This window comes from Coturnix japonica, chromosome 19 (genome assembly GCF_001577835.2).
Source record: "Coturnix japonica isolate 7356 chromosome 19, Coturnix japonica 2.1, whole genome shotgun sequence".
NCBI lineage: Eukaryota > Metazoa > Chordata > Aves > Galliformes > Phasianidae > Coturnix > Coturnix japonica.
In genome coordinates this window covers 4,597,428-4,615,503 of record NC_029534.1, presented here as the reverse complement: position 1 = coordinate 4,615,503, position 18,076 = coordinate 4,597,428, and the positions used below count along the sequence as shown (strand labels likewise).

The 18,076-nt window shown below is 57.8% G+C and overlaps 2 protein-coding genes across 5 annotated transcripts; both read right to left on the bottom strand.

Annotated features, from left to right (window-relative positions):
• Nucleotides 1-807: 807 nt before the first annotated feature.
• TRAF4 (TNF receptor associated factor 4) lies at nucleotides 808-4,952 on the bottom strand. 2 transcript variants are annotated; one of them, XM_015880995.1, is made up of 7 exons: nucleotides 4,666-4,952; nucleotides 3,210-3,261; nucleotides 2,895-2,999; nucleotides 2,642-2,803; nucleotides 2,299-2,460; nucleotides 2,070-2,225; nucleotides 1,170-1,802 (listed from the first exon to the last, which is right to left on the bottom strand). In XM_015880995.1, the coding sequence occupies exons 1-7, from the start codon at nucleotides 4,806-4,808 to the stop codon at nucleotides 1,170-1,172; spliced, it is 1,413 nt and encodes a 470-aa protein (XP_015736481.1). In that variant the 5' UTR covers nucleotides 4,809-4,952. The 2 variants fall into 2 exon arrangements, with proteins under 2 accessions (XP_015736480.1, XP_015736481.1); XM_015880994.2 differs by lacking the exon at nucleotides 4,666-4,952 and having other exon boundaries at nucleotides 808-1,802; nucleotides 3,210-4,133.
• On the bottom strand, nucleotides 4,854-17,900 carry NEK8 (NIMA related kinase 8). Of its 3 annotated transcripts, none has more exons than XM_015880991.2 (16): nucleotides 17,648-17,900; nucleotides 16,898-17,103; nucleotides 15,715-15,947; nucleotides 15,246-15,377; nucleotides 14,844-15,052; nucleotides 14,368-14,447; nucleotides 13,628-13,809; nucleotides 13,369-13,519; nucleotides 12,343-12,419; nucleotides 11,115-11,232; nucleotides 10,758-10,908; nucleotides 10,395-10,558; nucleotides 10,027-10,185; nucleotides 9,795-9,953; nucleotides 5,779-5,916; nucleotides 4,854-4,960 (listed from the first exon to the last, which is right to left on the bottom strand). In XM_015880991.2, the coding sequence occupies exons 1-15, from the start codon at nucleotides 17,692-17,694 to the stop codon at nucleotides 5,789-5,791; spliced, it is 2,196 nt and encodes a 731-aa protein (XP_015736477.1). In that variant the 5' UTR covers nucleotides 17,695-17,900; the 3' UTR covers nucleotides 4,854-4,960; nucleotides 5,779-5,788. The 3 variants fall into 3 exon arrangements, 2 of the variants coding, with proteins under 2 accessions (XP_015736477.1, XP_015736479.1); XR_001559022.2 differs by lacking the exon at nucleotides 4,854-4,960 and adding an exon at nucleotides 8,284-8,507 and having other exon boundaries at nucleotides 5,805-5,916; nucleotides 17,648-17,897; XM_015880993.2 differs by lacking the exons at nucleotides 4,854-4,960; nucleotides 5,779-5,916 and adding an exon at nucleotides 7,457-8,507 and having other exon boundaries at nucleotides 17,648-17,897.
• Between the last annotated feature and the right edge of the window lie 176 nt (nucleotides 17,901-18,076).

Sequence of the window (18,076 nt, the reverse complement as noted above, 5' to 3'; positions counted from 1 at the left end):
TGGGAATAGGAGGGGGGGCACATGGAGATACTGGGGGCAGAGGAGGGTTGGGGTGAGAGGACCCATAAAGGTGGGAAGCAAAGGGGGATCATCCCCCTCACCCATCAAATGTGATGAGATTGAAAGGAGAGCAGAGCGATGGATCATCAGCACCTCGTTAATGGAAGCTCCATTGGGTCCAAGCCGTGAATCCCAATGGGGTTGGATGGGCGCTGCATCTAAAGCCGAACCGAACCCAACACCGTCGGAAGGAGGAGGGCCCAGGTCCCGGGGGGGGCTTTGAATAAAGGCCGTGAAAAGCGCTTTTGTCTCCGTTTTATCCTTCCGAGGAGCGGCACAGAACGGCGGGGAGAACCGCAATGATGGGCCGGGGGAGGGAGAACCGGGCTCCGGTACCGGCTGCTGTCAGCCACCGTAAGAGACGATAGAGGCACCAACAGGGGATGACATGGAGCAGCAGGTCGGGATCCCAGCTACCACAATGGGGCAGCACCGAGCACCAGCACGGGCAGGAGTCAATGTGGACCCAATTACAGTTGATGAAGCCAATGTAAGTGCTGCCGCTGGGCTCAGAATGGCACCAGGTTCGTCCCATTGCCAGCACTGCCGTGTCACCAGCACAGCCCCCACCATCACCCCGTGCCCCTCACCTGCTCCCCAATGGCCCCCACCACAACCCCACACCATGAACCATCACTAATTACCCAACGAACCGCCTCCATCCGCACCCAGCTGCTGCGGGGTTGGGGGGCAGAGATTCCCTGCACCCCCCCAGCCCCACTCTGTGTGCAGGGGACACGAAGGAGCTCCTAATAAATACAAGAAGAGTTTATTGAAAAACAAAAAAGTCAAGGAACGGGCATTGGGGTAATAAATAACCAATAGGTGCCGGGGGGGGGGGGGGAAGGGGGGCACCAGCTTATAAAATATGGCTCTGGGCAGCGGGGACCCCCATGTCCCCAAGAAGGCTGGTGGTGGGGAGTGAGGAAATGGGGGGCACAGCCCCCTGTACCCCCCCCCCCCGGGCACCTAAGAAGGGGGCAGAGGGGTCCCAAACCCCCCCAAAGGGACACCACCCACCCCCGGGGTTCAGCACCACGGACAGCACCGCGTTGTGTCCCCCCACCATTATAGGGGAGACCACATCGTGTCCCCCATTATAGGGGGGCTCAGTTGAGGATCTTTTGGGGGATCTCCACCGACGCCCTGATGAAGATGGCGTTGTCCCGCACGTAGTTCCTCTTCTTGATGTCCTCGTGAGAGATGAACTTGGGGTAACCAAAACCCAACGTGCTCTCATCCAAAGAACCCCGCGACGCTCCCGGCTTCTGGAAGTTCTTCCAGTTGGGGTCGGGGTGGAAGGTCTCGGTGATGTGTTGGGGTTTGGAGAGCGACGGGTCGCTCTGATCCAGCAGCGAGAAGGTGACACGGTAGGAGAAAGGCCACTCCAAGAGGTTGTCGTATTCACCCGGCAGCACGCGGATGTACACCGACAGGTGGCTGTTCTCCCCGCTCCCGTTGCCGTTGAGGAACGCAGAGACCTGCAGCTTGTAGCCGTATTTGTGGGTGTAGAAAGGAGGGCTGAAGAACTCGTAGTTGCTGCGGGTTTTGGCCTCCTGCAGCTTGCGGGTGTAGTCGTTGATCTTCCAGATGAGGGTCCCATCGCTGCTCACCGACAGCTCCTCCACGTCGCGTCGCAGCTCCAGGATCTCCTGCCGCTGCCGACTGACCAGCGCACACACCATGCCCAGGTGGGACTTGGTGCTCTCCTCCAGGTGCCGGCCCATGGCCAGCTTGGGGCACTGCGGGGATAATGGGACCGTCAGCATGGGGACACACAGGGATGGTGGGGTGAGACAGAGGCAGAGGGATGCCATAGGGATAAGGGATGGACAGCAGTAGACAGCAAGATGGCAGGGACAGAGGACAGGATGGGGACACCATGTGGCCACAGGGATGGGATGGAGCAGAGCATGGACACCACCAGCAATGGGATGTATATGAGGGATGGGGCATATCAGGACACCAGGATGGTATGGAGACATGAGCACAGGGCTGGGGACACTCACCCTGTGTTTGCAGCCGGCCTCCTTGAAGGGACACAGCAGCATGGCCGTGCTGCAGCTCTCCTTCAGGTGCGTGGGCACATCCTCGCGGGCGATGTTGGGCGTCCCACACTGGTTGGGGCAGGGCACAGGGTAGCGGGGACACTGGTACTGGTGGTTCTGGGGACAGAGGCTGGGTGTTATTGGGGTTGAGAGGTGGCGGGGCACCCCAATCCTTATGGCCCCATCTCACCTGGATGGTGTCGAAGACAAACTCCTTGGAGCAGTAGGTGCAGGGCTGGGTGCGCTTGGGGCACTCGGCCAGGCTGTGCTGGGACAGCAGGCGCCGCATCATTCGTGCCCCACACTTGTTCTCACAGTACACGCTCTCCTGGGGACATGTTCCCTGGTGGCCCTGTGGACAGAGGCACTATCAGTACTGCCAGCTCTATCTGCATCCCCACGGCGCCCTACAGCCCATCCACATCCTCCATGGCCACTTTAACCCCACACTGTGCTACCCACCCCACCGCCCCGCATCCCCACACACACCCCACACCATCCCCATGCTCACACTGTCCCCTAGTGGCTCCCACCTCAAAGGCCTCCCCTGTGAAGTCCCCGGCACAGAACTCGCACTGGACGCGGCGCTTGGGGCAGCCGTGCTGCAGGTGCTGGGGCAGATCGCGACGGCTCAGTTTGGTGCTGCAGCGGTTGGGGCAGGGGATGACGTTGAAGCCGCAGGTGCCCAGGTGGGGCTGGGGGAAAGGGGTGAACAGGGATGGTCAGGGTTGGGGTATGGGGTGATGTGGGGTGATGTGGGGTGATGTGGGGTGCTCCTTTTCCTACCTGCAGGTGCCGGATGAGCCCGGTCCAGCGGCAGCCCTCCTCGCTGTGGATGCAGCGGATGGCCAAGCTCAGCACTTGGGCTTCCAGCTCAGGGTCTGGGTAGATCTGGGGGGGGGTAACAGAAGCCATGGGCACAGTGCCCAGAGCCTGAACCCCCCCCAGCCAGCACAGCAACAAGCGCCCTTTGTCGGGAGCTGGTTTCCGCTTCCCACTGCTCGGCACAAAGGGCTGTTGATCCACGGCAGTGCCCGTGCCAGGCACCAGGGCTGGGCCAGACCCATAGCAGGGACATGGGGCCATCCCCGCTGGGCTCACCTTGGCGTAGTCCAGGGGCAGCTGATCCTCGGGGCACTTGAAGACGCCTTCGCTGCAGGAGGAAGAGAGAAGGGTCGGGCTGAGGGCTGACACATCCACGGAGCCCCCCCGGTGTGTCAAATCCAGCCCTCGGGGAGCCCTAATCCTGGCGGCGGCCGTTCCATCTGTCAGGGCTGGGAAATGCCCCCGCCAGACACCCCCCCCTTGGGAGCGTGGCACCATCTGGAGCCCCTTCACACGGTCCGGGATGGGGCTGCCCCGTGAGCTGGGGGCCGGCAGCTGGACGCCAGATGTGCAGCACGGATGTACGGCCCCATAGGAAACTGCTCACCAGGAAATGGCCCCGAAGAGGTGGGGAGGAGGGGGACGTGTATGGAGCGGGGTCAGCAGCATGATGGGGGTACCCCAATGGGGTGAGAGCTGGAAGTCACTGGGGCACAGTCCCGATGTCAGCGTGACCCACAGAGGGATGGTGTGGGATGGGGGACGGGGATGGAGCTGAATGGGTGACCTGGCACAGCTGGATGGGACCCGCTGTTGTGGCACCTTTGGGTGCTGCCCGTGGGGGTGCACAGCCAGGACCCCAATTCTGGTGGCTGGGCACAGAAAGTAACCACCCCCCCCCCCCCATATCAGACACTCCATGTGCCCTTGGCACGAGTGGGACCCCCAAGGTGCAGCAGTGACCAACCCCACGGTGCCACCCGGTACAGCACCGGGACAGCCCCCCCCCAACGTGCCCCAAGGGGTCGGACACAGCCCAGCCACGTGCCCTATTGGGGCGGGGGCCACGATCCCAACCGGGCCGGGGGTCTGGGCTCAATCCCCGACGCCGCAGCCCCATCGATCACGCTCCATCGGGCAGGGAATGTGCTGAGGCAGCGCCGGGGGCACCGTCCTTCCCTCTGACCTTCACGTCGAGGCTTCCCCCCCCCCCAACCCCCAACTCCTCACCCCCCCCCGGCCCCAAACCTTCCCCCAGCCGCCCCGTGGGGGTCTCTCTCTCCGTCCGTCCCCGTTTCCCCACGGCCGCGGGTGGGAGCCCGGCCCGGCTCGTCCTGGCACCGTCCCCGGGAACGCCCGGTTTCGCAGAAACCGCCGTGCCCCCCCCGCCCCTCCCCGTGCAAAGGTCGGCGGTGCGGGGCGAGGCTGAGCCGGGGGCGGCGGAACGCGGGGAAGGGGCCGCCCCACGCGTGGATCCCCCCGATATACAACCACAGGGACCGGGGGGTGCGGGATGGGGGGGCCCCACCGCTTCCTTCCTGCGTGGCCCCGGCAGGAAGGAGCCGGGCTCGGCCTCCTCCTCCTCCTCCTTCAAACCCAAAGGAGGCTGTCACGAGTGGGGGGCACCCACTGCATCCCCAAGTCCCCTCCAGCCCCGCAGCCCGGAGCGTCCCCCGCATCCCATGGGGTAGGGACGGATTCAGAGCTGGGGCTGCGGGGTAGAGGCGCTCACCTGAGGAACTCCTGCAGGCAGGTGTCACAGAAGCGGTGTCCGCACGTGGAGACACGCACCGGTTCCCGCATGGGTTTCCCGCACAGCGGGCACAGCACCCTCCGCCGCGGCCTCTCGAGCAGTTTGTAGTCGTAACCCGGCATCTCGCTCCGCTCCCGGCCCCGAGCCGCGATCCGCTCCGACGGTCGGAACCGACTCCGCCCCGGGGCGGCGACAACCGCAACGAAACCGCCCCGAGTCCCGCACGGCGGGAGGGGAGAGAACGGGGGGTCGGGGGGCACCGCGTGGGGCTGCACTGATGGGGGATATAGGGGATAAGGGGGGGTATAGTGGGATATGGGGGTGGGAGGGTATAGGATGGAGTGGGATGGGATGGGGCAGGAGGAGATGGGGTTGTATAGGATGGACCGGGGTGTGGAGCTGTGTAGGATGGAGTGGGACGGGATGGGGTGAATTGGAATGGGATGGAGCGGGATGGGGTGAGGTGGTGTAGGATAGAGCGGGTGGGATGGGGTCTATAGGTGGGATAAGGATGAGATGAGACACAGCAGCTCCGGCAAAGCAGAATGGGGCGATGTGGGGTGGGATGCAGAATAAAGGCAGCTCCGTCCCAGCCCCCTGCGCGGCCCCTGAGCGCTGAGCAGCATATGGGACCATTCACCCCTTGTCCCCAGGGACGGGCAGCACCAGCTGACGGGCTGTGAACGTGTGTCCGTCCCTCAGCAGCCCCAGCACGGCCACGTTTCCATTCACACGTGGAGGAGGAGGAGGAAGCACAGCGGGGCTGCTGGGGGCGGCTCAGCCTCCCCTTGTCACTCACCGACAGTCAAACAAACCCCCATAGAATCACATCGTGCCCTTTGTCCAGCCCTGAGCCCAAACTCGGAACCACGGCTTTATAAGTTCCATCTCTTTGATGTTTGAATTTATCCCCTTTTTTTTTCCCCCTTAACCTCATTTCACGAGCACCTCATCCTAATTAGCCCGGAGCTGCCAAAACCATCTGAAGGCTCATGGGGTGCCAGCAGGACGGCACCGAGGTGTCAGACCCCTCAAACAAAGACCCCCCTCATTTCCCCCCCTGTCTCTAACGAACCCCCTCCCCTCACTCACCGCCTGGCTCTCACTCCGGTGTCACTCCGCCTGCGGGCAGAGCCGTGTCCTTTGTAGTGACAATATGTTGCTTTATCCCCCTGTGACGGCTCCGTCCCCCAAATCCAGCCGGGTTTTCCAACAGCAGCGTCCGTCCGCCTGGGTTAGTAGGGATGAAAGAGGGTGAGAAAGCAGCGTTTGCAAAGCTGGAAAAGGGAGAGATGGGGGAACCTTGCTCTGTGTTTTGGGGCCTTTGGGCTGCAGGAGAACATCGGGGGGATGGACAGAAAGACCCTTATGTGGAATAGGGCTGGGAAGCCAATGGAAGCAGCTCAGGGAGCAGCAGCACGTTGGGGCTGTTTCCTGCCTCCAGCAGCAGGTCAGCGGGATGTGTCCCCTTATCAGACACGGAACGAGCAGCCCGTGGATCCTGCCCTGCACTTCTGTTACCATCAACCTTTACCTAAAGCAAAACGGGCAGCTCTCCCGGCACGGATAAACCACATCCCTGCTCCATCAGCACCAACAACAAGGGAGGAAGCCCCGATGTGACCAAGAGCTGCAGCAGTAAGGAAACAAAGCAGCAGACGGGAGGAATGCAAGCGGCCTATTTGCAACCGGCCGATTTGCTGGGGCTGCCTGCGGCACACGGACGTGCTTCGGCTTGTGGTTTGCAGGAGCTATTGTTGCTCGGGGGCCGGGGGGGCTCTTTGTTTCCTTTAGCCTTTCTCCAGGCTCGGTCACAGCCCGCTATTAAATTATTCAAATCATTGCACCGGCCTTTGCTGCTTAAGTGAAATCACCCCCCCCCGCCCCCAGAGCTGCAGCAAAGCCCCCAAACCCAGCACAAAGCAAAGGCTTCTCCCCCCCCCCCCCCACCTTCCTAAGGGGGTGTTAAAGGTCCCTATAGCTGAGCTGGTGCCACCCTCCAGCCCAAGCAGTGCGGTGTGAAGCCATAAACAAGCCCTTATTGTCAGCACGGTGGTGGGGGCTCGGCCCCTCTTTGGTAGCCCCAGGGCCATGGCACGTTGATGCCACCATTAATAAGGCAGAAGGTGGCAGGGATTTCTGTGCCAGCCACCTGCCAGCACTGGGGAGGCTGTAGTAAGAGCCTGCTGTTATTGGGGTGTATTTGCATGTGGCTTAAGGAGCAACAAGAGGCTGAATGCAGCACAGCCAGGAGGGAGCTGCTGCTGAAGGAGCTGGTGGTGCCCACAGCTCAGCATGGGGAGAAAAGCTGACGGCCCAAAGGGAATCTCACCCAGCCCCGCAGTTATCCTGGTCAGCGTGGAAGCAGGGAATGCTTCCCCCCTCCACCACCATAAGCTGGAGCACAAAGCGAGTTGCCAAAGGACTGGCAGAGCCTTTGAACACACACGTCAGCTTCCTGGGATAGCAGGGTGTAACCACCTGAAAAGGCAGCTCCACCAGAAACAAAAGAGGCAGGGAAAAACCCATTCACCCACCCAGGCAGGAGCCAAGGAGGGAGGCCATGTCTGCGGCCAGGGCTGCACACACCTCTCCCGGCTGGACGGGACCTGCTCTATTCCCAGCCTGGGAGGCAGAAAGAACAGGAGAGCTACTGAAATTCATTACCTTCCACATGACAGAGGGATCAGTCGGCTCCTAACAGAGCCCGGCAAGGTTTTCCCCTCATTGAAGACAGGAAAGGATCACAAAAATAATTAGAGAGATTCCATCTCAGCCCGCTTATGAAAGCACTGACTTTATACACAACGGATTGGCAACGGCACAAAGATGGATGTGAAAGGCAATGTCAGATCAGAGACTGAAACTCATCAGAAAATGGCCCAGGGCAGATGTAAGTTAAAAAAGGGAGGGGGGGGGGGGGGAAAATAAAAGCAAGGAAGGAAACGACCCTTCTGGAGATGAAAAAAGGTAACTCCTGTCTGTGGCACAGTGATACGCCCCCTCCTGCCTATAGAAAGGATCCCTGGTGGAAACTCATCATCTCCCTGTAGAGATCTGGGTTCAAAAACTTCAATTAGAGACAATCGCTCGCTGTGTTTTGCTGCCTGCCTTGCAATGCTCGGCCCGGAGCCAGGCAGCAGCAGGATTTAGGGGCCTGAGGACAAACATCAGCTGGAAGATGCTCAGCTGGGCTCCTGGGGCTGTGGGAGGCTGTAATTGCTGAGCTCCAGGCGGCACTTGGGGAGCAGCCGTGTTGCACGAGTGAGATACTGCTCGCCTTGTGTTAGGCCAGGACCCTCGGAAGGGTGATGAACAGCTCAACAAATGGGCAAAAGGCTTGAAGGGGGGGATGGGAAAGGACGGGCTTGTCTAATTAGAAAAGAGGTTTGCACTTAGTCACCCAGCGCAGCGCCTGGGGCTGTAACTCCAGACACTGCTGTGCAAAGGCTGACAGCTCTCTCAGACACTGAGCTGTCAAGCCTGGGCTTTGTAACCAGAGAGCTTCCATGGGGAAGAAAACAACCTCTGTGCTCATCACCAGCGGCAGAGGAGAGCCCTTCTACACCCAAACACACTGCCAACAACGAGACCCACCAAACACAGCACGGCAGGCCTCAGGCACTTCAGGGCCACAGCGAACCTCCCTGACCCACAAGAGCAGCTCTGGTTCTGGAGAACCATCGTTAAAGCTCCCTGTTGTGCAGCAGAATGTGGGGAGTAGGTCCAGCAAGAGGACAGGCATGGCAGGAGGAGCCTGCAGCTGCATGGCGAGGCTGGATGCTGTCCCTCTCACTGGGGTGGTGACTCTTCCACGGCAGCTGAAACACAAAAGGCAAGAACAGATGAGCAAATGTTGCCCCTGTGGTGGCATAAAAAACACAGAGCACAAGCAGGAGGAAATAAAATATCTTGGGGTTTGCACCATCCTTCTCCTCTCCAGCTTCTCCCAGCTGTTCTGGGCCTGTGTTTGCAGTGGGGTTGAGCAAAAGGTGCAGTGTTGGCCTCACGATAAAGTGGGCAGCAGTCCAAGGCGGTCACAAACAGTGCTGGCTGCATGGGAGGAAAGCGTTCTGCAGCCCCAAAGGTGGAGTGCAGCTCCCAGTGCCAGCACTCACTCCCAGCTCCTGATCTGTCCTAAAAGCAGCAGTAATACCAAACAAGTCACCAGCTCGTTGCTCTCAATCCTGAGAGGTTTCCAAGGCAGACTGAGCTGCGTGGAAACCCAAAGTGAGAACTTGGAGCCTTGCTCCTGCAGGGCTGTGGGTGGGAGCCCACAGCCCAGCTGTAGAGCAACTCCTGCAGCAGAAGGGGACTGCAGCTTGCAGCCTTCCTGCAGAAACAAAACACTTTTGCTCCCACAACAAACACCCTGCACCAAGACTCAGCCTTTCCCTGTCCCCTCCATGGCAGCTCACATCACGTGAGAGCTCAGCAGGGCCCATTTCACTCTGCTGGGGCAGTCAGCTGGGCCTCCTCCCCTGCAGGGCGTAATTAACCTCCTTGAAGTGGGCTGGGACTGGAATCCCTCAGCCCAGTGCACAGGCCATAATCAGACCAACAGAGGAAGAAAGGCCCCTCCAGCAGTCTGGGCCAGACTCCCATCTTACGCCCAGGCAACGGAAGGGCAGGTCACGCCATGGGCACGTTTTAACCGTGCAAGGATGCTACTTTTGGCCCGAGCAGAGAGGAACCACAAAACCATGGCTATCTTTTCCAAACCACAATGGAGAGCCAGCAGCCAAAACGACGCCTCAAATCTCAGCTTCTATTTCAACAGCAGCAATTAGAGAGCTGCTCTTTTTGGCTTCTCACTGGACCGCCAGCATCTCAGCTCCCCACCCGCTGCAGCCTGGCCAGCCCCCCTTTCTGGGGGTGTCAGAGTCTGCCTGTCTGCTCCCCCAGTGCAGTGGATCACAGCCCTGTATAGCAGAAGGGGAATGTTTGTGTGGTTCAAGTTATTTCTGCTCATCTACAGCTCTAGATGGACTAGAATAACACATAGTTTATGTGCCAGGGTTACTCGGTGCAGCATCACAAGGCATTGTGTCTGGCTGGAATCTCACAGCCAGACACCTCACTTGCTCAGTAGCAAAGCCCCTACTCACGTTTTACAGCCAGCAGTGTGTTCCCATGGCAGCAGGCTACAGAGGTCACCACGTATGGATGCGTCTCCTCCAGCTGTACAGGCCTTGGCGTTCCTGTTTCCTCATCCTTCCTGCCCAAGCGTCCCCTGGCTCCTTTCCCCCAGGTACACACCTCACCATCTGCAGAGGGACAGAGCTTGTTGCACACAAAGCTCCTGCTGTCCTCACCAGGACATGCAAGCTTCAGCCTCACCTGCTCCAATAGCTACAGTGAAGGCATCCCCACAAGCCACCACAGTGACCTTCATGGCCCTGAGCCCCACAACCAGGTGGGGCACACGACTGTTGCGGCAGGAGTTGGTGCCCAGCTGTCCGTGTTGGTTGCTCCCAAAGGTGTAACACTGGCCAGAAGCTGATGAGAGATGAGAGAAAACAACTGTATGTCACCTAAGGATGCACAGAAACCACTTTGCTCTCTATCATGCTGAGCATCCTGCTCCACAGAGCTCCAAGACTGGGAGCAGGGCGCACCGAGACCCTCTTAGGCCTCTACGTAAGGGAAAGGGAAGCAGGAGGAGGATGGAGAAAATGCAATCCCCTCTCAGGGATCTGGACACGCACCTGTGACTGCGGCTGAGTGTGCTGTACCGATGTCAGCACACACAACTGGCTCTTGGTTCAAGGGGGCTGACTGGACACATGTGAACACAGCAGCTTCTTCTACCTGGTCCTCTGGGGAAGGTTCCTCTGCTGAGCTGATCCGATCTAGGCCCAGCTTGTTGCACCTGCAAAGAAAAAAAGCATGGCTCGGAGCTGGTTGAATCCAGCATCAAATCCTGCCCTAGCTTAACTACATCCCCAGCTATGAGCAGGATCTCACGGAGATGTCAACTAGAGACTCTTCTACTTCAGCGACAGACACAGGAGGGGCATGGAGAAGATACAGGCAGGCTCTGAGCTCTCACAGACCCTTATTTCCTCTACCTGTTACTCCCACAAGCAAGAATCTGGTTCTTCACTGTGAGGACCATGGAGGAATCGATGCCGCAGATGACCCTCTGAGCCTCGTGCTCTGGTGGGACTGCTACCTGCTGGGGGGAGTTATGGCACTCCAGGGTCCCCAGTCCAAGCCGACCTGGCAGGAGAAACACAAAGCTGTCTCCAAGAACTCATTCTGGGACCTGCCACCATGAAAGGCAGCAAAACCCAAAGTGCAGGGGCCCACACCCACTGAGCCTGGCATAACTGGAGCAGACTGCAGGCAAGCTGGGCCAGTGAGGGGCATGGAAACAGACAACGGAAAGCATGTTAGCCTTGTTCTGCTAAGCAAACATATCTTACCATTATCCCCCCTGCCCCAGGCAAACACCTCCCGTTCATTGGAAACTGCCAGGACGTGAGACGCACCACAGGCCACCTGCACCATCTCATAGCCCAGCAGGGCCTCCACGATCTTGGGCTGGCAGGGGAAGAGCAGCAGCCGTTAGCCGAGACCTCCCAGCCAGCCCGGCTGCTCCCATCCCTCCCACTCTACCCCCCCAGCACAGCACAGCATTGGCAGCATCCCAGTTTTCATCCAACACAAACAGCAGAGAATTTTTTGTTCTGAACAGCCTTCAAAGGGTTTTTTTCTTTTAAAGAGTCTACGTGCACGCAGCACAAAAGATAATGCAAACATCTCTGGGGTGGGAGAAAGCAGCCAGCATGTTGGTTTAGAGAGCCCAAGGGTTGGGATTTGCCCCCCTGCCCATGTGGGGAGTGCCAGGGGCGGTTAACGCACGCTCTGAGCAGGCAGGGGCTTGGTGCAGGATGCATTTGGCTCCTCTCATGCAGAGCCACCAGCTACATATTTGTTAGGGTGTGGAGAGACCAGCCCCTGCTGTGACCTGCTGTTAAATCTGACACCTCGCCACATCGAGCCTCAATCTCATTATCTTCTTCAAGTGAAAAAAAAGCACCGTTTGCTGGGATTTGCTCCCAGTTGGTGTCCCCCAGCAATAAACACCGAGCTGCTCTGCACAGAGCAGCCACAAACAAGCCACCTGACCATAGAAACAAATGGCACCAATCCCCAGGCTCGGCTGGCGGCCATTGGCTGCTGCCACATCCGAGGGCAGGAGAGGGAAGAAGCTGGAAAGGAGCGATGTGCTCTCAGCCCCGCTGCTCCGAGCCAATCGGAAGCACACAGCTCTTCTTTAAATACTGGCTCTTTTGAAAAATAACTTTTCTCAGTGAACCCCGGCAGCTGCAGGCCAAGAGTGAAGCAGGCAGGTGTGTGATTGGAGGCAGGCTCCAAGCTGGGAGCCTGCCAACAGCAACCACAAGGCAGCTCTTGACTTCCCCCACACTCAAAGGGATCATTGTGTAGGGGGGGAGAGAGAAACAGAGAGGCAGGTTGGGCCTTTTAAAACCCGCAGTGATAGGGAAAGGAGGGGGAGGGGGTCAGATGCCAGAGCACGCTTGGGATGCACACCCCTGGAGCTGGGATGAGCTGCCTCACGTGGCAGATAAAGCACGATCCATCCTCTGACCCTGGGGGAGCAGCATGTCCAGTGCCCTCACAACAAACCTGGCTCACATCCGTGAAGTTCCCGTGCCCTAAACAGCCGTTACTGCCGCTGCCGAAAGTCATGATGATCCCCCTGTCTGCAAAGGAAGAAAGAAATTGTGTTACTGCCACACGTGACACCCTGCGAGGCACATACAGCCCACAGGGCTGGCCATGGGTTGCAGGACAGGCTCTGCCTGGACACACTGTGACTCAGAACTTGCTGGGGGGCCCCCCCAAGGCCTTCAGCAAACTTCAGAGACCAGCAGCCTCGATGCACCACAAAACAAACATCAGATGATAATAGGAAAGTGCTGTGATAACATTATGGCAGCTGTGTACGCAGGAGCTGTTAACTCCACAGTCTGTCAAGGTGCTGAATACACAGGGTGCACACCCAGCAGGGCAGTGGCAGGAAACACCATGCAGAGGAAGGACAAACACACACCTCTGAAATTTGCTATCTGCATATCTGTCATTTACTGCCCTGACCTCCAGCAGAAGGGCAAACAGGGCTCCCAGTGCACCACTGGAAGGACTTTGCTCCCCACACACAGCCCTGGGGTGCTGTATGTGCCTTCTGGCCCACACTCCAAGGGCTTCAGACCCTGCCTGCCTGCAGCACGGGACAACCAGCCCTGCAGGAGCTCATAGGTGCCCATTCATGCTGCCTTCTCGCTGCAGTGCCAGTCGCCATTAATCACTGCTAGTGTCACACTGACACAGTATGTGACAGAGAAAGGCTGAGCCTCCCAAGCATTCCTTGCACTGCAGGCTCCACTGTGCAAGCCAGTTCTGGCTTCAAGTGACACCACTGCTAGCAGGACAAGAAACAGAAGGTGCCTGTTGTCTTCCCCACACCAGACTGACCTTTGTGACCCAGCTGACCAGCACGGCATCATGCCTTCAGGCCACAGAGGTCTTCACTTCATCCCAGCCCAGCGCATCTCCTGGGTTCCTCTCTGAGCAGATATCCCAGGCTGTCACACTGTATTTGCAAACCACTTCCACAGCTTCTCCAGGTGAAAGCCCAAGGCAGCAGCTCACCTGTGAGGCAGGCAGTGAAGAGATCCCCACAGGACACGTGTTTGATGGTCACACCAGACTGGCCCTCCAGAAAGCGGGACACAAACTGAGGCTGCAGCTGCTCGGTGGCTCCTGGCAGAGAAGGGCCCCCTGCAGTGCCTATGGGGGGAGCCTGGAGGAGAGAAACAGCACCAACTCCTGTGCCTCTGTGCAGCAAGGGCTGTGTATGAGAACCAAGATAAACCCCACAGCTGCCTGTCCCACGTTCCCCATTACTCACCTCCCACATGATGAGCCGCCCTGACTTGGTGACCCCGGCCTTCTGTGTCCTTCCAGCAGACACCTGCACCACTTCTGTGTTCAGCATGGGCAGGCGGTGAGGGGTGGTGATCCCACTGCCCCACGTGTAGATGGACGACAGGGGAGGAGGGATGCCTGTCCTGGCTGAGCCACCTCGAACACCTGTGGGTCAAACAGAAATCAGAGTGGATTCCTGACTTTCCTCCCATAGAAAGATAAAGCCACCAGCCAGCTGGGTGCCAGCACAGCTGCCGGGCTGCCAGCAGGGCCAGGCCAGCTCAGAGCATCAGTCCAAGGCTGGCACGGGGCTGCTGGGGAGCTCACTGCCAGGGCTGAGGAAACACATGGGAACAGCTCCTTGCATTTTATCCCAGAACTGAGGGGAGCAGCAGTACAACAGCTCTAGCTAATTGTTAACCAGTGCCAGCTGCACTGCCCTGCACAGAGATGTTCCCCCTTTCGCACCCCCCTTAACTGGTTCCCAGCCTTTACAGTAGAAACTGCAGAAACTTGATTCAAAGGGTCAAAACCTCAAAGAGACAGCTGGAAAGAAAGACTGCTGCTTGGTCCCCAGATCTGAGGTCCCTGTGGGTTCCTCCAGTGCTCACAGAAGGTAATATTTCTCAGCTTCTCTCCAAATGCCTCTCTGACTCCCTGACACCCAAAGGAGAGGGTCCTTCTGAATGGGAGCTGTGTTGAAGGCCCTGTGCCAGCACTCACCCCTGGGCCTGGCACTGCTCACTCGTCCCCCCGTCCGGCTGTGTGTCACTGTCTGCACCGGAGCCAAGGGCTTTTCAGGCCTGCCAAATTAAAATCCAGACCTTACAGTCAGCTCAGCCCAGAGGTCCTGCAGAGTTCTGTATCATGGAACCAGGCAAAGCTACAGCATAAGCCACAGCTGACTTAGTTCATAGAACTGCCTTTGGCAGGTGTTTTAAACCACCTGAGAAAGGGAAGTTGGTGTCAGTTTTCTTCCCCATGAGCTCACAACTCTTCATTTGCAGTTACTGCTGCCCACACCTGCTGCAGCCACAAGCCACAAGGCCAGGCTTGGCTTGCAGCAGCTGCACATTTGGTAACGCAGCACGGGGTCAATACTCTCTTTGGAGTTTATAACATAGACAGTGAGCTGGTCTGACGTGTTGTGAGCTGTGGCAGTTCCTCCCAAGGGAGACAAGTGTGGCAGTATTACTTGCCTTCTCATTTTAACACTTCCTACATCAGTGTAGAGGTTCAGAAGGGGGCGAATGCAGATGGACTGGGCCATAATCTCATTCAGCTGAGGCCGCTTGGAAGGATCCAGGTTCAGCATGCTAAGGATGAGCTGGCGCAGGTCAGGGCTGTATCTATCTGATATTGGGGCAAATGTACCACTCATGATCTTCAATACTAAGGCAGGCAGATTCTGAACAGAAAACAAAAGAGAGATATACGGTAGCTGGGAAATCAGAAACAAGGCCAATGAGCAAGATGTATTCAGCACTGCCCTCTGTCTTCACACCTTCAGGCTCAGAGAGAAGAGTGATGCAAATATGTATTTTCTCCTCTGAAAGAGACCGTGGTTCTCTGCACTACATATAAACTCTGTCTTGTCTTACCGCAGCTTCAAAAGCCCTCTTGAGGCTGGTAAGTTCATAGAGCACACAGCCCAAAGCCCAGATATCACTCTTCTGGTTGTAAGGCTTCCCTTCACAGAGCTCTGGGGAGATGTAGCATGGAGTTCCCACAACCTAGATGAGATAGATAAATGCAAAATGAAGCCATGAAAGGTAAGAAGGGGAAAAGAGAAAGGCTCATTTTACAGCCCAGAGCACTACCAACCAAAGCTTAGAGGAGCTGCATGTTTGTTTGGCTGACAGTCTCAGTGTAAACCATGAGGATCTGCCTTTCTGGAGGCTTCAGGAACAAAGCAGCACCGTGTTACACAGATGTAGCCTACTGTGAGTGTGCCACCTCCAACCTTGCTGCCCTCAGCAGCTTTCCAGAGACTCTCACAGAGCCAAGACCAGTGTTTCCAGCCTGCTGCCATGGCAGTAAGTAGCTCCCCTGCAAAGCTGGGCCACCCACCGTGTAGGCTTTACTTTTGCTGCTCAAGATTTTGGAAATGCCAAAGTCTCCAATCTTGACAATCATACGATGTTTGTCCAAGAGGATGTTCTGAGTCTTCAGGTCACGGTGCAGGATCTGCTTGGTATGTACGTGGTGAAGAGCCAGGAGGATCTGCACGAAGAAGTGTAGGATGGTGTCCTCATCCAACAAGGAGTTACAGCGTTTATGAATAAACTCCGCCAGCGTGCCCCCTGCAAAGAACAACAAAGGGATATCAGCAAGGGTGGCTGCACAGGGCAGCACAATCTCAGCCTAAAAATCAAGGGATTTAGATGCAGCACCTTAACAAGCCAAGAGCGTGTCATGGTGGGACACAGAGCAGGTCCTCCAGTGCTCCTGGGACTGTGCAGAGAACAATGGCAGCACAGTTGGTGGGATGAAGACACAGTGAGAGAGAAGTCGCTGCTGACATATTGTCAAAGGCAGCAGGAAAAAGGAACACTAAAATTACAGCTCCTGGAGCCCTGTCAGGACACAAAGGTTGATGGCAGAACAAGATAAGCCTGTTCTGCAGAAGAGAATTCTTGCAGTCCAAGTGGCCACGTGGCAATGAGAGGCCCCTGTCAAGAAGGGTAGGTCTAGATGCAGGTCTACTGTGAAACTTTTAACAAACCCTCATGCAAATGTTGAGTTAATCTTAAACTCCATAGCAAACCTCATCAGAAATCGCACCTTCCCACGCATGGCTGTGGGACAGCGTGGCCAAGAGCTGACAAACAAGTGAAACCTAAACCAAGGGTGGATGGTAGCAGGTGTGTCAGAAATCTGCTCATTTCTGTTAGGAACAGGCACAAGGCATAAAACTACAGAATGGCTGAGACTGGTGGGGCTCCTTGGAGATCATCAGGTTCATCCTCCTGCTCAAGCAGGGCCACCTAGAAACAACTGTCTTTGAGTATCTCCATGGAAAGAGACTCCATTATCTCTCTGGTTTACCTGTGCCAATGCTCGGCCACTTGGTTCATGACCAACTTGATGCCCACAAAAAGAATATAATGGCCATGTCTTCTCAAGAAAGCCTTATTTTGAATCTCTGAGGACACAGAGCACGACATGAAGCTACAGCAGCCTGATGAATGCCTGGCATCGGCTGAACCTGCTGAGGAACCACTGCCAGGCATGAGGGGTGCACGGTGCCCACCTGGAGCGTACTCCATGGCGATCATAAGAGCCTTGTCCTCCAGGAAATTCTCGTAGTACTCGATGACGTTGGGGTGGCTGAGCAGCTTGAGGACCTGGCACTCGTTCTGCGCCGCCAGCCGCTCGTCTTTGCTCATCTGCTCCACGGGGATCTGCTTCAGGATCACCAGCTTCTGGTCGGCCTTGCGCAGACACAGGTGAACGATGCTGTAGGGGACAAGGCCTCAGTGAGGAGGGACAAGGCCTCAATGGGGGGGGACAAGGCCTCAGTGGGGAGGGACAGGGCATCAATGGGGAAGGACAAGGCCTCAATGGGGAAAGACAAGGCCTCAATGGGGAAGGACAAGGACTCATGTGGGGGACAGGCCTCAATGGGGGGAACAAGGTTCCTCATGGGGGGACAGGCTCAGTGGGGGGGGACAAGGCCTCAGTGGGGAAGGGACAAGGCCTCAATGGGGAGGGACAAGGCCTCATGGGGAGGGACAGGGCATCAATGAGAAGGACAAGGCCCTCAATGGTGGGAGGAGGACAAGGCCTCAATGGGGGCTGTAGGCCTCAATGGGGGCTGTAGGCCTCAATGGGGGGGACAGGCTCAGTGGGGGGGGACAAGGCTCAGTGGGGGGAACAAGGCCTCAGTGGGGAGGGACGGGGCTGCGCCCCCACCCAGCTTCGAGGCGCGGCGCTGCCCCCCCCGCCCCCAACCCCCCCACACAGTAACAAGGCCCGTTGCTCTGTGGGCGCCGCCCTCAACCCGAAGGCCCCTCTCCCCACACCCGATCCGCTCGTTTCTTTCTCCATCGCTTCCCCCAACTAGGCCCAGGTTCCTCCCGTCACCATGGAGACACTTCCGGGTTTCTCTACGGCGGCCGCAAGTGGACAAAACACCTCATCCCGCGTTCGCCTCAATGTTCTGTTGTGCCTGCGGGGGCTGCGACCCCCACCTCAAAGGCGAGGGGGGTTAATCTGTAACCAATAGCCCCACAGCGAATACAGCGAGGGAGCGACGCCCACAACCAGCCCGGAGCTGGGAGCTTTGGCTGTGTGCAGCAGCCAGGCCCAACCCACGGCTGCCGCTCCCAGCTTCTCCCCAACATTCCTGGGATGACTGGGACAATGGGAGGCGGGTGCTGCCCTGGGGGGGCTTCCCCGAGGCCGAGACCCCGAGCGGGGTCAGCCGTGA